Raw genomic sequence first — 21,842 nt, 5'->3', positions numbered from 1 at the left:
TATATCTAATCTATCTATCTATCTATCTATCTATCTATTAGAGTGTGGCAAACCTTTTTAAATTAATGATTTAATTCACTGCGATTGGCTGGCAATCAGTTCTGGGTATACCCCGCCTACTGCCCGAAGCTGGCTGGGATAGGCTCCAGCACCCTCCGCGACCCTTGTGAGGAGTAAGCGGTTAAGAAAATGGATGGATGGATGATTTAATTCATTGTTGGCTGCTAAGTCCCAAAATGGCGTCTATCTCTTTAAATTGGCTCTTGGGAGATTGATAATTTTGACAATGAATTGATTGACAATTGATTTGGGGATATCAAATAAAAAAAAATTGCCATTTATTCTCTTATAAAAGTGAAACAAGCTTGTTGATGTTGTTGTTGTTGTTGTTGTTTTTTGAGCTTTTAGCTGAAAGTCCAGGTGGCAACAAACATTATCTTATGGAAACGATGCAGTCGGCGCGTTTGGGGTCGTGGGGACGAAATCGAATGAAAGGTTGTGACGTGTCGTCCACAGGAAGCAGACGGAGAGGAACCCGCTGACCCGCCTCTGCACAGAAAGGGTACGCCCCCGCCCGAACACTCCCCCTCCCCCATTTTCAATACGACCACCATGTTGCCAAACCGAGTTTCGACGTGGATGTGCGTGCGTGCGCGCAGACGTGTCTCCCACCAGCCAGGCGCTGTGCGAGGACGTAGTGAGCGTCTTGACGCTCTTCTGCGACAAGCTGGATTCGGTCGACAGGTGAGTGAAAGATGCCGTGGTGTCGTCGTCGTCATGGCAACGCCCCAAGATGCGGTCTGCAGCCGTGACGTATTTGGGGAAATCACATATGTTTGTGGGATTTTTTTCGCCGGCAGTGACAAGCAACTGCTGCAGCTTCTTTACCTGGAAAGCATCTTGTCCATGCTCAGCTCTTGTCCTCCCACAATGCACCTGTCCAGACGCTTCACCGACCTCGTCTGGTAAGCATGCACGCACAGCATGATGTCAGAGGCTCTAATGACATCATCACGACCCCCCCTCCTCCAATTTAACAGTGGATTTTCCCCCCGCCCTCCCACACCAGGAAGCAGCTGTGTCCGTCCCTGGTGGCCATCATGGGAAATCCACTCAATGACAAAACCATCAGCTCCCACCACGGCCAGGCGGGGGCGCCGGAGGCCGAGCGACCTCACTCGGGTGAGTTCCCACCGCCACTGACTGACTGCTCGACATTCTGTTGGCAGTCAGACATGACCACTGATCTATATATATGACTGGATAGCCGCTAGGCCAAGACTTTTGAGGTGGCGAGGCCGCCATATTGCTCCTCTCAAGAAACGTTTCTCGCCATACGAACCCATACATTTGCAGTATCCAAATTGGAGAGCATTTGAGACAGTACTCAGTAGAAACAGCATGATTTATGATTTTATTGAAGAATTACAACTGTATTTCAACAAAAGATGCCTATTGGGGTCTAAGTAACTGAGTGATAAAAGAAAAAGGGGGTCTTCAAAGCAGCACACTTTATTTATTGATTTATTTTTTAACTTGTCAAAAAATAGCGAGCACCCTGGCACAAACCCCCCAAACCCGCCTCCGACCTTATATTAACTGCCTCTGAGCTGTATATGTCTCATCTGCATAGCATATAGTTTATACTATCCATCCATCCATTTTCTTGACCGCTTATTCCTCACAAGGGTCGCGGGAGTGCTGGAGCCTATCTCAGCTCTCTCTGGGCAGTAGGCGGGGGACACCCTGGACTGGTTGCCAGCCAATCGCAGGGCACACAGAGACAAACAACCATCCACACTCACACGCACACCTATGGACAATTCGGAGCGCTCAATTAACCTGCCATGCATGTCTTTGGAATGTGGGAGGAGACCGGAGTACCCGGAGAAGACCCACACGGGCACGGGGAGAATAGTTTGTACTAGGGCTGGGTATTGCCGCCACCCTCAATATACGATACGTGTCGTGATACAGGGGTCACGATACGATACGTATCGCGATACAATATGTATCCCAATAATAGATCTTCAAGGCGATACGTATCCTAATATATTACATAATGCCATACATAATTTTCTTGCAGTTTATAATAACAGTCATATGTATACCTAAAGGATATGTTTGTTATGCTGACTGACAAAAATCTTTTTGTTCGTAGCTCTGGTTTACCAACAAGCAGCATGCCTGGTCTCAATGTGCACACACTGCAGAGAAAGGAACAACTTTCACAAACACACCGGAAACATTTATTAATAGGCATGAGCCGATATGAGCAAAAATATCAAAGTATTAAAATTACAGCTCTAAAATATGCTTATTTGAAATATTTGGGGAAATAAAAACAGCATTTTTTTGATGTAGCACATTCTATTTCGTTTGTAAACAAAATATACGAAAATTGGTACATTAAGATACGTGACATGGCAAATCAACTTCAACGGAATCGGGAAAAATCTCTTATAACGGCTATTAAAGATATAAATGGTGAATGCGCACAATCACCAGAAGAAATTAACCATATTTTTTATAACTATTATCGAAATCTATACACAGAAATTAATAGACCTAACCCTGAATATATTGAGGTATTCCTAAACAGCTTAAATATACCTCAGTTATCTATTGAACATAAAGATATTCTCGATACCCCGCTTACTATAGATGAGTTGTATCGTGCTTTAGACAGTATGCCTAATGGCAGAGCACCTGGTCCAGACGGCTTTCCGGCTATATTTTTTAAACATTTCTGGTTAATGTTTGCTCCATTATTTCTAAGAGTAGTAACTGAAATTAAAAGTAAAGGTGATATACGTCAAGATATGAATATAGCAGCAATTAAACTTTTATTAAAGCCAGAAAAAGACCCTACCCTCCCGTCAAGTTACCGACCGATATCACTAATTAATACCGATATTAAAATTATCGCTAAGGCCTTGGCATCTCGATTAGAGACGGTAATCTCGACAATTATTCATAGTGATCAAACAGGTTTTATTAAAGGTCGTCATTCTACTAATAATATTAGGAGACTCTTTAACTTGATTAGTATGTCACAGCGGTATGATAAAAAGGCAGTTGTTATTTCGCTGGATGCAGAAAAAGCATTCGATAAAGTTAACTGGTCCTTCCTCTTTGCTGTCTTAAATAAATTCGGCTTCGGGGAGTCATTCATTCAATGGGTCTCAATATTATATGATTCTCCTAAAGCTACAGTTACTACCAATGGGATTACATCACAGAGTTTTACTCTACAAAGGGGAACAAGACAAGGGTGCCCAATGTCTCCTTTATTATTTGCTATATTTATTGAGCCGCTTGCATTAGCTATACGTCAGGATAGACGGATCCAAGGAATCCACTCCGGGACAATAGAACATAAAATTAATCTATATGCCGATGATATATTACTCTATTTAGAAGAACCTGCTATCTCGCTAGGGGAAGCATTTAAATTAATAACTAAATTCTCTCACTTATCAGATTACTCTATTAACTGGACAAAATCAACATTATTACCTATTACAGAAAATTCATGGAATCCTACAAGTCAGGATCCACACTACTCCTTTCCTACAGGTAATTTAAAATACTTAGGTGTTAAAATTTCACCTAAGTTAACTGAATTAACTTCTTTAAATTTTTCACCATTATTGGATAGTATCCGTAGTGACCTGGAACGCTGGAATAATCTTCCGATCTCTTTAATAGGACGGATAGCTACTATAAAAATGAAAGTTTTACCAAAGATTAATTATTTATTTTCAATGATTCCATTTAAACCTACGTCTAACTGGTTCCAATCGCTGGACTCTGCTATCATAAAATTCTATTGGAATAAAAAAAAAGCCAAAATTAGTCTATCTACTCTTCAGGAAAGTAAATCTAAAGGAGGTTTAGAGGCACCAAACTTTATGTACTATTATTTAGCTAATCAACTACAATATCTTGTGCTATGGACACAACCCAACAGAGATACTAACTGTTGGTTGGAATTGGAGCAGAAGGATTGTAATAATCTTAGACTGTCAGATTTACTCTTTATTACAAAATCAATAAGACGACATAATTGTTTTAAAAACCCAATGATAGCCGCCACCCTGACTGCCTGGTGGAAGGCATTAGAAATTACAAACTCCCAATTGGCGCCCTGTGGGCTCTCTCCCATTTGGCATAACCCCGACTTTCAACTTAATAATCAGTCGTTCCATTTAAGCTTATGGGAGCAGAAAGGAATTACACACCTTCATCATCTTTTCTCAGATAATAAGTTTATATCGTGTACAAACTTGGTCCAGAAATATGAAATAAAAAAGGGAAATTTCTTACATTATCTGCAAGTTAAAAATATGGTTAAGAAACAAATCCCAACACTTCAGGATACGCTCCAACTGCCTGTCTTAGCTAAAGATATTATAAAGCTTTCTCCAACAACAATAAAGAAAATATCAAAAATATATAAGTTATTTTTATACACAAATAAAACGTATTTACCGACTTTAAAATGGGAAAAAGACTTGTCTATAGTTCCGGAACCAGACTTTTGGACCCAAATCTGTGAAAATGTATTTAAAATGACCAAACAGACAAATTTGCAACTTATCCAATATAAGATACTTCATAGAACATATATTACACAATATATGATGAAAATTTTTTTTTAATGCACCACACATATACATATTCATTTCTTTGGGGGGGATACGGGTGTGTCGGAGTAGGGGAAATTTTTTCCCTCTGCTCCGACTCACCTGCTCCCAATTTTAATGCACCACACGCACACACTTCTATATACACTGGGTGGGGCCACATTCACGGTGTAAGGGTAGAGCTCGCCAGTCGGCGAGCTGGCGGACTCAGTAACAGGGTTAGGTGTCACTAGTACTCTGGCGTGACGACCGGGGCCTCTCCCCGCCGGGCTCGGTGTTCTGGTGTTCCGCCTTCTCCCCTGGTGCTTCCTCCTCTGCTTCCCCCCTCCCGCCGCTGTGCTACTCTCGCGCGGCTGGAGGTGGGGTGGGCACATCTTCCCTCTCTGCGCTGCTGCCCGGTGCCGGTTTCCGGGGGGGGGGTTTCGCGGGGGGCCGGGTTCGCGGGGGGGGGGGGTTGGCGGCCATCGGGGGGGGGGGGCGGCTTGTTTGGGGGGGGTGGAGGTATGGGTGGGTGGGGGGTTGGGTGTTGGGGGTCGGGGTGTGTTCGGGGGTTTGGGGGTCGGGGTGGTGGGGCCTGGGTCGTGGTGGGTGGCGGGTTTGGGTGGGGTGCGGGGGGGTCGTGGGGGGATGGGGGCTGGGGACCGGTGGGGCGCTGTGGGGGCCCGCTGGGCCTCGTTCTGCGGCCTTGGGCTCGGGGGTGTGGGCCGGGGCTGGGGCGGGGGTGTTCCGGGCGTCTGGGTCGGCTCGCCGACCGGTGTCCGCTCGGGTGGCTTGGGGGTGGCCTTGGTGCTGCCGCGGCCTGGGGATTTCGGGGGGGGTGTGCTCGCTTTGCTGGACCGCGTTTGACGGCTTCTTTCTTTGGTGGTGGTCCTTATGCATGCCAGATCCGTCGCACCAGCATCTACTGAAACTCAACAGAAGTAGCCTCTCCCTCCCACAGCCCCTTGAATCAGTTGGTGCTGGTGTCTGTGGTTCTCACTTTGCTCTATCTATCCTTCCCTCCTTCCTCTCTTTAGTTTTTCCTCTGGTCACTTGAGATCTTAATTTATTAGAAGTATGAGGTTTCTGGGGTTGGCATAAGACTCTGGTTTTGTAACCACGTAGGAGGGGTCTTGTTGGTGCTGGACTTCACTTTGATGGATTGGATGTACTGGCTTCTATGGATCCCTCTCTGCCTTATCGATCCTTCCCTCCTTCCTCTCTTTAGTTTTTCCTCTGGTCTCTTGAGATCTCGCCAAATTTGCTGGAATTTAGAGGCTTCCGGGGTTGGCGTCAGACTTTGATTTTGTAATCATGGGGAAGGCAGGAAGTGTTTGGTCGGTGCTGGATTTCACTTTGATTTTCCTTTCTTTTCTCTTTATTTCTTTTTTTTCTGACCTTTTCTCTGGTCTCCTGACCATTTAAACCTCACGACTCTGGCAAGATTCTGAAGTACCTGGTTAAGGCGAAGGGTAATGGGATATTTATAAGGTTTTAGGTGAATGAATGAGTATAAATTTATACGTATTTGCACGCACGCACGCACGCGCACGCACGCGCACGCACGCAAACGCACGCACGCACACACACACACACACACACAAAAAAAAAGAGCAATGATGACAAGACGTTGAATCGGTAAGACTACCGAATGAACAATTCTGAGCTCTTGAAAAAAAAAAAAAAAAAAAAAAAAAAAAAAAGATACGTGACATGTTACGTTTATTAGTAAATAAATGTTGACATTCTTCCTTGCTTTCATTTATCTTAGCAAGACACAGTGTCCAATCACTGGTGAGCTGTTTTTGCATTAATTGAAGTCAATTAACTTCAAAGAAGCTGCTGGTTTTTATTTTTTACGTACAATGCAAGCTGCAAAGGCAAACGTTAACTGCCTATTTAAAGTTAATGAGCAATATCGATTATGATGCCTGCGTATCGATACGTGTATTGTAATGAGGCCCGCAACGATATATTGCCATATCGATTCTTTGAGCACACCCCTAGTTTATACAGTAGTCTGCTCGCGAGATGGGCAAGATGGCCGCCCTGTGACTTCAATGGCTTGCACTAGCGTGTATGGGCTATCGGCTATCCAGTCATATATACAGGTCAGTGGAGGTGACGGCACCTTTTGCAGTTGCTGGCAAGGAGGCGGAGGCGGCGGCCGGCGTCGCCGCCGTGTCGGACCAGGGCAGGGGCTCGGGCTGCTCGTCTGGCGCCCCCGCCAGGATGTCGGCGGTGGTGCGCAGCGTGTGCTACGTGGCGTCGGAGCTGGTGCGCCTGGTGAGCTGCGTAGAGTCCATGAAGCCCGTGCTGCAGTCGCTCTACCACAGGATCCTGCTGTACCCGCCGCCGCGACACCGCACCGACGCCATCCGCATCATGAAGGAGGTGCGCCCCCGCCTCGCCGCAGCCCCGTTCAATGGCGTCATGCCCTGGCGTGAAATTGCGTGTGTGCCTTGCAGATCGTGGGAAGTCCGCAGCGGCTGTTCGACCTGGCTGGGCCGGGCCTAGCCGAGCCTGAGGGCGGAAAGCGATCCTTCTCCAAAAGGAAGTCTCACCTGGACCTGCTCAAACTGTCAGTACGCGTTTCGATTCGCACATCGTTTGACAGCTCACATGACAATAGGAGTGTGATGATATATCGATATCACGATAAATCGTGATACTTTGTCTCGCGATTGAATATCGATACGCCTACGCAAGTATCGCAATATTTGTAGTTCATACTGTATATAGCCGCTATAACTGCTCCATTGTTCATGACTTATTTGAGCAAATTACTTGGTGGGCCACTAGAGGGAGTGCCTCATAAGCGTGGCGGGGAAATGGATGCAATTCTTCAGGCGAAGAAGACTCGTCAGCTTACTTTTTCTTTGAAAAATGTGTATTATATCTTCAGTTTTAAAATTTGAAAACATATTTTATGCCTTGACTTTTTGAAGCACACAATTTCTGAAGAATATTAACATTGATTTCATTGGATTTAATATTTAAGAAATTTTATTCATTTACTTCTGCAATGTTACACAAAAAATGGTGTCACAGTTTATAAAATTAAACGATTGACTATGTAACTGTAACATGTTGCATGACAATAGTGTTTAAGGAAGACACAAATTTGTTGACAGAAAGTGGTTTCTTAAGAAGACATTTGTATTTGTTTAAAAAAAAAAATACACTAAAGTACTCAGTGTGAAGAAGACACCAGTTTTAATATTGTGTTTCAGTGATGGTACAAAAAGAAACGATTTTTTTCATTGAAAAAAACATCAGTTTATGTATTGAGTAATTTTATCGTAGATGATAGTGGATTTATTTATTATCCATCCATCCATCCATTTTCTTGACCGCTTATTCCTCACAAGGGTCGCGGGGGCTGCTGGCGCCTATCTCAGCTGGCTCTGGGCAGTAGGCGGGGGACACCCTGGACTGGTTGCCAACCAATCGCAGGGCACACAGAGACGAACAACCATCCACACTCACACACACACCTAGGGACAATTCGGAGCGCCCAATTAACCTGCCATGCATGTCTTTGGAATGTGGGAGGAGACCGGAGTACCCGGAGAAGACCCACGCGGGCACGAGGAGAACATGCAAACTCCACCCAGGAAGGTCCGAGCCTGGACTCGAACCGGAGACCTCAGAACTGGGAAGCGGACGTGCTAACCACTCGACTACCGTGCCGCCCTTTATTTATTATAGTGTCAGAAAAAAGAAAAAAAAATGTCGTAAGTTGAAATCAACAAATGTGTTGAATGTTCTTCTTATGTTTTGCTTGCTGTTGGATTTGTGTCCACCAGCGTGATGGACGGCATGACGGAGGCGTGCGTGAAAGGCGGCATGGAGGCGTGTTACTGGAGCGTGTCGTGTGCGTGTGCTCTGCTGCGAGCTCTGGAGGAGCTGTCGCAGGGGCGGGGCCTCACACCCGAGCAGGTATATTGTACACCTTGCGTGGAGCTCAGGTGATACTGATCGCAAGTTTTTCAAACCCATGTTGATCACAATTTTTGGCAGGGAAAAAAAAATTATTTATCAGCTGATAAATTTTTCAAAATGTATATAATGCATCAAGCCCCCCAATTAGACAGATTTTTGTCGTGATCCCTTTTCCACACAAATTCCGGCTATAAATTCTAAATTATTAGAATTCTAATTATGAATTAATTTTTTTTTCCCCAGTGCCTAAAAATGAACATTCAGTGCTCATTTTGTGCTTTTTTTCCGCAAAAATTGACTCACTCCAAATTTTAAAATATTAGAACTACAGTTGACCCTTTCTTGAATGTTTTTTTTTCCTTTTTTAATTTTTTAATTTTTTGTACTTTTGATTTATTTTCTTTCTTTCTTCTGAGGGATTTGTATCCCTCCCCCCATTTTTTCACAAAAAACATTGAATGTTTATCAACAATTTTAAAGAATTTTTTGGGCTTTGTAAAAAAAAAAAAAAAAAATATATATATATATATATATATATATATATATATTAAAAAGGCCGATATTTGAAGCACATCAGCAATGTTTAGGATTTTTTGGGGCTTTCCAAAAAAAAAAAAAAATACAAAATTGGCCGATATTTGAAGGACAACAGCAATTTTTAAAAAATTTTGGGGGCTTTGGAAAAAAATAAAAAATAAAAATTGGGCAATATTTGAAGGACATTAGCAATTTTTAAGATTTTTTTTTACAAAGCTGAAAAAAAATCTTAAAAATTGCTAATGTCCACAACAATTTTAAAGAATTTTTTGGGCTTTGTAAAAATATATATATATATATATATATTAAAAAGGCCGATATTTGAAGCACATCAGCAATGTTTAGGATTTTTTGGGGCTTTCCGAAAAAAAATAAAAATACAAAATTGGCCGATATTTGAAGGACAACAGCAATTTTTTAAAAATTTTGGGGGCTTTGGAAAAAAATAAAAAATAAAAATTGGGCAATATTTGAAGGACATTAGCAATTTTTAAGATTTTTTTTCAGCTTTGTAAAAAAAAAAAAAAAAATATATATATATATATATATATATATATATATATATATATAAATTGGCTCATATTTCTTTTTTTAATTTAATTTATTGAACATATAAACAGATGAACAGCAGAGATAAGAAAACAAAACAAAAGAGAAGAAAATCCCAATAAAATAATCATTCAATCAATCATAACTTACATGTTCAAAAGGGAGTAGGAAGAAGTTAGAAACTTATCTAGTCCTACCCCTTTTACTAAATATATTTAAACTTATTTCATTATTAAAACAATTCTAATTTACTATTATTAAAATGAAATATATAAACCAAGTTATATATATACACAAATGCACTTAAACATATTCACATTTGCCAAAAACATATATACATAAATTTCCTAAACATATACATAATACCAATCTAAATCATTTACACATACTCACATGTACAATTTTCATATTCTGGTCTGACATAGGTAATATTTTTTTAACTTTACTTTTAAACATTTTTTTAAACTCCAGCAGTGAGTCACAATTTTTCAGTTCAATTCCCAAATGATTCCACAAATTAACACCTTTTACAGATACACACCTTTGCTTAATATTTGTTCTTGTTTTGGGTTTTTTGTACACACTTGTACCCCTTATATCATAAGGACTGTGTCTAATTTCAAATAACTTCTGAGTACTGTGGCAGAGTAAATTGTTATAAACTTTATACATTATTTGTGCTATTTTAAAATCCACCAAGTCATAAAATTTCATTGCATTTAATATAATAAATAGTGGATGTGTTGGTTCTGTATATTTTGATCGATTAATAATTCTTATAGCTTTCTTTTGCAATTTGAAAACGGTGTTGGTATTTGTTTTATATGCCATTCCCCAGAATTCCACACAATAGGTCAAATATGGTAATAATAGTGAACTATATAATATATATAATGATTTCATGTTTAAAACATCCTTACTTTTATAGAGTATCCCTATAATTTTTGACATTTTCCTTTTAACAGTTTCTATGTGTGGCTTCCAACATAATTTATCATCGATAACAACTCCAAGGAATTTATTTTAATTCACCCTTTCTATTTCAATTGAATTCACCATAATTTTAACTTGATGAGTGATTTGTCTAGTGTCAAAAACTATGAACTTGGTTTTATTTAAATTCAATGATAATTTATTCACATCAAACCAGTTTTTTAATATATTCAATTCATACTCCACAGTAGTCAGAAGCTGCTTCAGGTTTTCTCCTGAACAGTAGAAAGTTGTATCATCAGCAAATAAGACACTTTTCAATATTTTTGAGGCACAGCAAATATCATTTATATACAGTATAAATAATTTAGGGCCGAGCACAGACCCTTGGGGAACTCCATGAGTGATCTTCATGTGTTCTGATTGTACATTATTAAACTGCACATACTGATATCTATTATCCAAATAACTTTTCATCCACTGATAAGCTAAACCTCTTATTCCATATTTCTCTAATTTATTCATTAATATAGAATGATCTATAGTATCAAAAGCTTTTTTTAAATCCATAAAAATCCCAACAGTAAATTTTTTATTATCTATATTGGTAGATATTGCTTCTACAAGCTCCATGACTGCCATTGAGGTGGTCCGTTTTTCTCTAAACCCATATTGAGTTTCACTTAAGAGCTTATGTTTCTCAATAAAATTATCCAGTCTGTATGAAAATAATTTTTCTAGAATTTTTGAGAACTGTGGCAACAATGATATTGGTCTGTAATTATTAAACGTGTGTTTTTCTCCACTTTTATAAACAGGAATGACTTTGGCTATCTTCATTTTTGATGGAAATATACCAGTTTTAAATGATAAATTACAAATATAAGTAAAGTTGTACAATATATTCTATAATACTTTTTACTAATGTCATATCAATGTTAAGACAGTCAGTAGACTTTTTATTTTTTAATGTTTTCACAACATTTAATACTTCTATATCATTAACATCATTAAGAAACATTGTGGATGAATTACTTACAATGTTCTTATTTATTTCATGTTTGTTTCTTGGCTCTAGGATTTTGTTTGCCAAGTTTCTGCCCACGTTAACTAAATATTCATTAAAATTATTAGCTATGTCAGAAATTTCATCAATTACCATATTGTTATATTTTATAAAATATTGTGGATAATTTGTTTTCTTAGAACTTTTTTTAATTACATGATTTAGTGTTTTCCATATTTCTTGTGTATTGCTTTTATTCTGTTCTAATAATGCATGGTAATAATCTTTCTTACTTATTCGAATAATATTTACTAATTTATTTTTATAGATCTTATACTTTGTCTCAGCTTCCACAGTTCTCAATTTAATAAATCTTTTGTATAAATTATTTTTCTTTTTACATGCATTCTGTATCCCCTTCGTCATCCATGTCTTATTTGGACCTTTATACTTGCTTGTAATTTTAATTAATGGACAATGTTTATTAGAGGTGGGAATCTTGGGGCACCTCACGATTCGATTGCGATTACGATTCAGAGGCTACGATTCGATTATAAAACGATTATTGATTTCCCCCCAGGCAGCAGAAAAAAAACAATGTATTTTGGTGCTTTTAATGTTTCGTACATTAGTTACAAAAATAGTACAAAAGTCCTCTCAGGCCTAAATAAACTACTATTTCAGTATCAAGTTAACAGTTCAAAACAGTAAATAAAATACTCAAGTCCTCATTCTGTAACAACAGCTTTTAAGTATATTCAGTCTTCAACAGAATAAAACATAGCATTGAGCAAAAATATATTATTTTTATCCACTCAAAAGTGCACTGAGATATAAATGAAAGACAATGTGAACTACTACTTCAATACAAATGCCTAAAAAAAAAAAAAGTGCTTTCCTGCTTTTTAAGTTGTGTAAAGATGAACATGTAAGCATTAAAGTTTCTCAGAGGTACAAAAAAAAAAACCTCAAGTGCTTTTCTGCTTTTTAACTTGTGTAAACATGAACGTGTAAACATTAAAGGGATCGTTCGGCTTTTTTAACATGAATCTCAATTTGATCCTCACCTCCCGTGTGTGCGATCAGCACTGACTTCTTTCTGACAGCGTTCGGTGACACGCGTTCATGTTCGACGTTGGACGAGAGGAAAATAGTCCAGCAAGCTGGCTGGGGTCTCGGAAATAAAGCCTTTTTCTTCTAAAAACTATTTGTTTTCAAAAGCGTGATACATTTCCACCACAATACTCTTTTCTGAATAAAGTCAGACGCCATTACCGCCAGCCACTACTTTTCTGTTCGTTCGTTCGTATCACTGCGCGGCGCCCTGTAGAACGCTAACCGACGCACTGCAGCCAGCTAGCTGATACTTCCGCCTGAAGTTGTTTGCCTTTTCGGAGCAGGTCTGATCTGACGAAGAGGTGGGTTGGTCAGCTCAGTCATGCTTGTTGTTGTTTTGAATGTCGAGGCGTGAGTTGTGGATGTGTACTCTCGGTCCGTCCCATTAAGCGTCCCGAAGACCGCGCGCGCTACTGCGTTTCAGTTCCGCGTACTTTCCGCTCCGGTCCACTTTTAGTTTCGGTTCCCTTGGCATATTTATATAATCGGAATTTGGACTTTTGTGAATCGTTCTCGATTGTTCCACGGCCGAATCGTGAATAATCTAAGAATCGGAAATTTTGCACACCTCTAATGTTTATTATATAAAGAGATAATAGTTGACTGAAATTCACTATATGCAGTATCAGGATCGAAGTTCTTACTCTAGTTTCAAATATGTAAGTAGTCGGCTTCATTTTTTTATCAAAATAATCATAAAAAATTGCAAAGATCGGGAGGTGATCACTTATATCATTAATAAGGAGTCCACTTTCTATTTTAAGGTGAATTTTATTTGTAAATATATTATCAATTAGTGTAGCTGTATCGATTGTTATTCTACTAAGTTTTATAATAACAGGAAATAAACTATTACTATACATCATATTTATAATATAATATAATATGTTTGAAGGGCCATAAGCGGCCAATGAACAGCCGCTCGTGCCAATGTGTTTGGTGAAGCAGCATGTGGTTCTGTTCAGTAACGTGTGACGTGTATTCAGGTTGGCGTGGTTCTTCGTCGCCGGGACGAGCTGACGGACGGCGGCGACTCATCGCGCGCGTCCATGGAGGTGAACGAGGCCGACTTCCTGTGGCAGAGGCACATCCTGTCATCCGAGGAGGCAGAGCGCAGCCCCGACGTTAGCATTAGCATTAGCATCACTGCAGACACGGGCCACGCCGTGTCCGACTCGGAGACCGCGGGCCACGGTGCTGCCGGCTTCGAGGAGGACGAGGAGGGGCCACCACACGAGGCGTGCGGGGTTCCGCCCGACGTGGTTCAACGGAGCCACGGCCTCGTTTACCCCGACATCACCAACTTCCTGTCAGTGGACTCGAGGAGCCGAATGCAGCACGCGCCCGCGTCGCGCTACAGCGAGAGCAACTTCAGGTGCGTGCGTGATGTGATGCTTGATGACAATTTGATGTTGAAACTAGGACACGACCGATATGCATTTTTTGAGGCCGATGCCGATTATTGGCAGAAGAAAATTACAGATTAATCTGCCAATTATTTAAAAATATACATAACGCATAATAAAATAAGCCCCGGGCCCTTCCCCAATGTGTTTTCAATGGGTGCCACTTACGTACAAACTTTTGCTATTAAGATTCTCTGCTTTGAATGACAAGTCCATATAAAAAAATTCATGAAGTTTAAAATGTTATTGTATCGATTTATGTCAATAATAAAACCATTCTTACTTTTTTACAACTGCTGTAAAACATTAACCTTTTCTTTTATCTATTATTCGTATTTATTTTGTATTTATTTGTTATGTATTTTTATTATATATTTTATTTTTATCTTGTGTTATTTTGTTTTAAGTCTTTGGACTTACTGGGCTAACCTGGGACCTCGGGGATTGTATTTCCTGCTATTGCATGTGGAAATGTGTGATGTTTGCATCCTTGAATTTTGAGAAAAGTCTTTGAATCCTTGAAATATCAACTTTGTAATATAGTATAACTTGAAAGGACAATGACAAAATAAGAATCAGAAATTGAAATAAGAATAGAATAAATTCAAATAATAGCAACTGAGAAAAGAGTAAGAACAAATACTGACTGTTCCTGTCCGTTTAGGCCTCTTGGGGGCAGTGTGGTGCCTTGCACCCATGGCGTACATACTTAAAGTAAGTACAGAAGAAAGTTGCGATTGAATTCTATTAAAATAACTCGGTTTTCACACATTGGGAAGAATTTGTGCTTTTGCGTAGTGTTATCTCATCTGTGGGATTGTGTTCCCACAACATTTGTGTGTGGATATACGTTATTTGAAGGAAAAACACTCCCGAAGTCGATGCTAAATTCCTGTTAGCATTTGCTAACTTCCTGTTAGCGCTAGGCAAGCGATGTTTTAAAAACAAAACAAGTTTTGTATTTAAAAATACAGTGGATGTAATCCTTAACGTTGTGTATTTAGTTTTACAGTTAACTCCAACTGCGGTGTCATGAAACAACTTAAAGGACGCTTATGGACAACAGAATAACACGCTACACACTTGCTAGTTGCTAATGCTACGCAAACAAAAGGGTACATTCAGGGTACTTTCACAGCGTCGGAAACTTTGGTTTTCTTCTATAATGATAGATTAATATGCATAATCCTTGTGTTTGTGTATTTTTAAATGTCACAGAGGGTGTAAAACCTGACAGATAATATTTTCAAGTTAAAATAATCTGCCATTTGGCCCAATTGGCCGATTGTTTTGTCCGATGCTTGAAGGCCAATAATGGGCCGATTATAATTGGGGGCCAATGAATCGGTCTGGCCCTAGTTGAAATGTGTGCGTGTGTCCAGCATGGAGGACCAGGACTTGTCTCGGACGGAGTTGGACTCATGCGACCAGTACTCCATGGCGGCTGAGAAGGACTCGGGCCGTTCGGACGTGTCGGACATGGGCTCGGACAACGCTTCGCTGGCCGATGAGGACGAGGCTGGCCCGTCGGATGCACCGGTTCGCCGCTCGCTGCGTGCCGCCACACTCTCGCTCAAGCTGCTGTGCCACCAGGAAGCCGACCAGCACGGCGCCCGTCTCTTCGTGCGCTCGCTGGCCGCGCTGCTGCCGGCGCTCCTCGCCCGCGACTCCTACGCAACGCACGTCGACCGACTCCTGCAGAACTTTGCACGCGACCTCTGCTCCGGACTGCAGGCCGGTGAGTGTTCGGTCCGCTTCCTGCATGTGTGTTTGCAAAAATTGCAAAAGGTGTCGGTTATGGTCACTGATCTATTTATATGACTAGATAGCCGATAGGCCAAGACTTTTGAAGTCGACAGGCGGCCATATTGCTCCTCCCAAGAAACGTTTCTCGCCATACCATCCTATACATTTACAGTATCCAAATTGGAGAACATTTGAGACAGTTCTTAGCATGATTTTTGCTGTTTTAAATTTATTAACATAAACAAGAGGACTTCAGACATTTTACAACTTGCCTTAAATACATTTATAAATTATGATGTTTACAGGAGGAAACTTGTATAATTTTTATTATTCAAGAATGTCCGCTCTGTGACTTCAACGGCTTGCACTGGCGCGTATGGGCTATCGGCTATCCAGTCATATATACAGGTCAGTGGTTATGGTGTACTTGGCAGGCGGGATTCCGTCACCGGGCGTGGAGGCTGGGCTGACTCTCAGCTGCCAATCGCTGTTAAACGCCGACGGCGTCTACTTGTTGTCCTACTACGCACTGCTGCTCAACCTGAAACTGTGCAAGTGCAACTTCTACCAGCGGAGGGCGTTCCCTCCTGCCCTGGGCCTGGTAAGGACCGGTCGCAATCTTGACGCCTTTGTCCACTTCCTGTTTGTGCGAGCGCCGTGCCGGCTGTGCGTTGCAGAAGGAGTTTGTGCGCATGATTCAGAGCAGCGGCGTGCTAGTGGTTTTGTCGCCGGCGTGGATCGAGGAGGTCTACCGGCAGATTCTGGAGCGAGATTTGCTGGCTCAGGCCGGTTACTTGGCCACCACGCTCGACCACACAACGCCGTCGCTCATCGCTATGCTGACTGGTAGTGTTAATTTTGTCTGCCATTTTTTATTTCATTTTTAGTCCAGTTTCAGTCCCGCTTGTTTGTTTTTATCACAGTCAGTCAACCTCATCCCATTTTTATTTAGTCCATTTTTTGTCGACTATAAATATTGCATTTTAGTCTTTATTTTAGGCCAAGAAAACACAATTTTATTCGTTTAGTTTTAGTCAACAAAACAAAAACGTTTTAGTCTCGTTTTAGTCAGGACAACCATTTTACCCCTTTATATTTTTTTGTCAGATTATATTGAACCTTTTCGGATCTAAAACTATTTCCCATCAAATTTTCTCTAATGTTTTTGACGACAAACAATTTGACACATAATGACAGTACATCAACAAGTGGCTACTATGGCTCCATGCTATGAGCTAATACGTTAATAAGCAGTGGCGTTAACATTATTGGAACGTTATAGCTTATAATGTTAATTTCTAACAGTAATTCGCTTTTTCCTTTCTTTTTCTTTTTTTCTTTTTTTTTTTTTTAACCTTTCACCGTGACTCCACCTCCTGTCTGACCCATGTGTTTGTACTGTGTCACATGCAAGGTTATTTTAGTTAACTAAAACTCACGAAAAAACTAAAATTCAAAATATAGTTTGGTTAACGAAATAAAATAAAAACGAAAATGCTTTTTAAAAAACAAAAACTAACTGAAACTACATCTTATGTTTACCAAACTAAATAAAACTAACTATAATTATAGCAAACATGTCCTTCGTTTTCGTCTTTGGTGGTTAATTTAATACATGAGCCTTTGGGGATGATTTTAAATATGATTTGAAGTAGATACATTTTGATATTAACCGGATAAGGATGTTTGAAAGTATGTCACACAGAAGTGATGTCATCTCGCAGCAGCCAATAGAAAAACACCGCTCCCATGCTGTTTTTTAAATATTGTGCACAAGTAATACACATCTTAAACAAAAACAAATCTAAAACTAATATTGAAACTAACTAAAACTATACTAAAACAAAGCATTTATTGAATAACTAAAACTAATAAAAACTAACAGAACCACCTTGAAAACTACTTAAAACTAACTACATTTAAAAAACAAAACTCAAACGAAATTAAAACTAACTAAAATGAAAAGTTCTAAAACTATAATAACCCTGGTGACGACAGTGTCACAGACATGACAGATTAGCAGACAATATTTTGCAAAATCATAATTTTCGTGTTTTTGTTCATGAACTAAAATGTACATAAATTTTAGTCCAGTTTTTATGAAGTGAAGTACATTTTGTGCATTCTGATTTAGTCCCAGTTATTGTTTTGTTTTGTATTGTATTGTATTGTATTGTATTGTATTGTATTGTATTGAAAAATGTGTGGTGACGAAATGATGTTTAGTTTTTGTTGACAAAATGAACACTACTGACTGGTAACACACACGTGTGCAGCTGCATAGTCACACACACACACACACACGTACACATTCTGGCCCCTCCCCTCAGATCTGGACGGTCTGGGCAGCAGCGCGATCGGCGCTCAGCTGATCAGGAGCTTCAGCCAATCGACGCCCTCTGGCGACAGCGCAGGCGACGACGCCATCGTGGCGGGTGCGTACCACCGGCCGAGGAAACCGACGATGACACGACGGGGTGCGGCTCACACTTGCGCTAACCCTTCCCCAGGTGGCGTATTGTCGCGCTTCCTTCTGTCGGGCGTGTGGAGCCAGTTGATGGAGATCCTGTCCACTCCGCTGACGGGCCGCGTGGCCGGCGCCTCCAGGATGCTGCTGGTGTTCGCCCGGGAGCAGAACCAGCGCCAGCGCGACGCCATCTGCCTCAGTCTGGACGGACTCCGGCAGGCCGCCGCGCTCAGCTGCGCCCTCGGTAGGTGGCAAAGCGTCATTGAAAGAAATTTGCAGCTGAATTGAGGACCGGCACAAAATTGAAGTTCAATTCTTGGATTTGAATTGTTGAGGCGACAAACAGGAAGCGCAAGTGAAATTCATCAGGCAAAATTCAAGCGACAGCTGATGTTGTTATTCATCGATGGCGTCAGGGGCCCGCCATCATCATTTTTTTAAGCATTTATTTATCAACAAATGAAGCTTACAGGCTTACAGAAACATAGAAATATACATCTGAGCGATCTCAAAAACAGAAAAGTGAAAAACCAACAACATAGACACATCATAGAACAATGGGGTCAAAAGAAAAAGTCGTCATGTCATTATAAAGCCATACAGCCTTTTTAGAATTACAGCATTGTAACGAATCCTTAAAAGAAAGAAGTTCCTTTAGAAAAACAACAAAAGTTGGCTTAGTATGTCCAAATTTGCATTTATGAATGAAAAACTTTGCCATAACAATCAAGTTATTCAAAGTAAATTGTTTCATCTTATTATCCATTATTACTCCAAATTTAATATCCATGTAATTTAACGACGCAATACCCAAATCGTTAGTAACAGCCCATACACAGAAGCTGTCCCAAAAAAGCTTTTTAAAGATACAAGTGAAAAACAAATGTTCGTCTGTTTCAATGTTACCTTATCACTTTCCAAAACTGCCGCTCCGTTTTTGGGCCATTCGCAACTTGTGAAATTTGCACGTCACACAAAAGGCCGTCATCTCAATCTGTAACAATGTGCGTGTGCGTTTTGTGTATCCTCAGGCGTGGCCGCCAACTGTGCGTCAGCCTTGGCCCAAATGGCCGCCGCCTCCTGTGTGCAGGAAGAGCGTGATGAGAGGGAGGGGCCTGAGGCGGGGGACGCCATCACGCAAGGTGATCATCACGCACGCACACACACACTAGAGGGAGTCCTTGAGTTACAATGGCGTTCCGTTCCTACGCTAGCCATGTTACCCCAATTTCAACTCAAGTCGAATTTCCCCATAAAAGTCAATATTTACATCAAAATCATTTGCATGAAAAATCTGAAATACATTCAAATAAAAAAAAAAAAATATGATGCTGTCCGACTGAAGCCAAAGACTTTGCCGATGTTCGTCGGTGTCTCTCCTTTCTGCAATCTTTTTATGATGAGCTTTGTTTCCATGGTAACTGCTTTTCTTTTGGCTGGACCAACATTGATAGAAGACGTCACTTTCTTCTTCGGGGCCATGATGTGGAGAAAAAAAGAGGGCGAAAAAGCCAAAGATACTCCCACAAGTGCACTAACGCTCGCACGAGCTAAGGGCTAAAGAGTGCAAGAGGGCAAAACACTGCGGACGAGTAGCCAAAATGGCGGACGGGGCCAAAATGGTTGCCTTAGGTCAAGTGCGCCTTAACTCGACGACTCCCTGTAGCAGCAATTGAAAGTGTGTGTGCATGCATGTGCGTGTGTGTGTGTGTGCGTGTGCATGCGTGTGTCCGTGTGCGTAGTGAAGCATCGTCTGGAGCAGATGTCTCGACCGGCGGGTGTGCGCCTGCACACGGCGCACGTATTGTGCATGGACGCCATCTTGAATGTGGGGTTGGAAATGGCCAGTCACAATCCCGACTGCTGGACGCACGTCTTCAGGTGATACGCCGAAAACACACACAAGCATTCTCATGCTGATCTGTTGTGTTTAGTGTTGATAGTGTTTGTAGTTTGTTATTATTATTTTTTGTTATATTATTATAATTAGAATTATTATTATTATTATTATTATGTATTAATATAGATATACATTTTTTTTAATTTAGTTTTAATTTTTTATATCTATCTATCTATCTATATATATATATATATATATATATATATATATATATATATATATATAAATAGATAGATAGATAGATAGATAGATAAATAGATAAATAGATATAATTTAGTTTAGTGTTTATAATGTTTGTAGTGTGTTGAGTGATTTGAGTTTAGTTTGGTTTTTTTTAGTGTTTGATTTGTTGTGTGTGCGTGTGTCAGGGTGACAGAGTACATCAGTTGTTTGGAGCACGCCCACTTTAGCGCCTCCCCTCAGGCGGCACCGATGTCCGCCCTCACCCAGCGGTGCCAGCAGGGGGTGCCAACGGCGGCAGGTCTCGTCCCGGAGACCCCCGGTGGCGAGGCCCGAGTGGAAGCCGACGCCCCCCGGCCCGGCCCGCCTCCTCCCACCGTCCGGGAGCTTCTGGTCCCGGGCGGTGGTCTGGACCTCAATGCGGGAAGCCTGCTCAACGGACCTGCCGCCGCCAAGGCCGTCTGCGCGCTGTCCACGCAGGCCGACAGGTGGGACAAACAAACGCACAAATGCTTCCCCTTACCCCCAACAAAACAAAATATACCAATGTCAGCATCATTTTTGTGCGTCATCTGCCGTGATGCTCCACTGCCACCAGATGGCAGCAAAACTGTACAAGTTTGCTTTGGAAAGCTTGGATTAGGGTGTGTGCGTGCCACCACTGACACACACTCATGCTTATATAATACATCATCCTGTGTGTGTGTGTGTGTGTGTTTTGGAAGTGATTGCAAAGCAAAACTGGTGATCTTTTGCAGCAGATGGAGCAAACACAAGGACAAATGTGTGTGTGTGTATGGATAACCAGCAGCCAAACTGCATGTGCGTGTGTGTGCGTGATATCTGTCATTGCCAAGGCAAAAAGAGGATTTTTGCTTTCCCTCACTGGGTTCAATTAGCGCTTGAGATATTTTTGTCGTCAGTTTTGCTTGCCGTCAGTTTTGCCTTTTGTGTGCGTGTGTGAGACCTCCTCAACAATTCCTTGCAGATCTTCTATGTGAATGACACATATTGTGTCAATTAATGATGAAAATGGAATTTATTTGGGCCTAAAAGTCCTCTCAGCTGTTGGTCACATGACATCAGACACGTCAAACTTGTCTTGTGGCCGGAATGTGTCAATGTGATGTCTAGGGAAAGTGCAGTCAATTGAATGGAAGATGAAGGCCACTGACCTGTATATATGACTGGATAGCCGATAGCCCATACACGGCAGTCCAAGCCGTGGAAGTCACAGGGCGGCCATCTTGTTGCTCCCATCTTGCGAGCAGACTACTGTATAAACTAGAGGTGTGCAAAATTTCCGATTCTTAGATTATTCACGATTCGGCCGTGGAACAATCAAGAACGATTCACAAACGTCCAAATTCCGATTATATAAATATGCCAAGGGAAGCGAAACGAGCGAAAAGTACGCGGAACTGAAACG

At 41.1% G+C, this 21,842-nt stretch overlaps 1 protein-coding gene across 2 annotated transcripts in view; it reads left to right on the top strand.

The window, feature by feature from the left end:
- The window catches only part of arfgef3 (ARFGEF family member 3), a 51,573-nt gene that overhangs the window by 5,886 nt on the left and 23,845 nt on the right, over positions 1 to 21,842 (top strand). For both annotated transcript variants that reach the window (XM_077494664.1, XM_077494663.1), the window contains exons 7-22: positions 517 to 562; positions 660 to 744; positions 861 to 965; positions 1,070 to 1,182; positions 6,769 to 7,022; positions 7,097 to 7,209; positions 8,438 to 8,570; positions 13,701 to 14,089; positions 15,503 to 15,858; positions 16,301 to 16,467; positions 16,544 to 16,712; positions 18,197 to 18,301; positions 18,377 to 18,577; positions 19,365 to 19,475; positions 20,076 to 20,214; positions 20,602 to 20,901. In XM_077494664.1, coding sequence (XP_077350790.1) covers positions 517 to 562; positions 660 to 744; positions 861 to 965; positions 1,070 to 1,182; positions 6,769 to 7,022; positions 7,097 to 7,209; positions 8,438 to 8,570; positions 13,701 to 14,089; positions 15,503 to 15,858; positions 16,301 to 16,467; positions 16,544 to 16,712; positions 18,197 to 18,301; positions 18,377 to 18,577; positions 19,365 to 19,475; positions 20,076 to 20,214; positions 20,602 to 20,901 — 2,786 coding nt within the window. The remainder of the gene's footprint in view (positions 1 to 516; positions 563 to 659; positions 745 to 860; positions 966 to 1,069; positions 1,183 to 6,768; positions 7,023 to 7,096; positions 7,210 to 8,437; positions 8,571 to 13,700; positions 14,090 to 15,502; positions 15,859 to 16,300; positions 16,468 to 16,543; positions 16,713 to 18,196; positions 18,302 to 18,376; positions 18,578 to 19,364; positions 19,476 to 20,075; positions 20,215 to 20,601; positions 20,902 to 21,842) is intronic.

This window comes from Festucalex cinctus, chromosome 14 (genome assembly GCF_051991245.1).
Source record: "Festucalex cinctus isolate MCC-2025b chromosome 14, RoL_Fcin_1.0, whole genome shotgun sequence".
NCBI lineage: Eukaryota > Metazoa > Chordata > Actinopteri > Syngnathiformes > Syngnathidae > Festucalex > Festucalex cinctus.
This window is presented reverse-complemented; position numbering and strand designations above follow the sequence as displayed.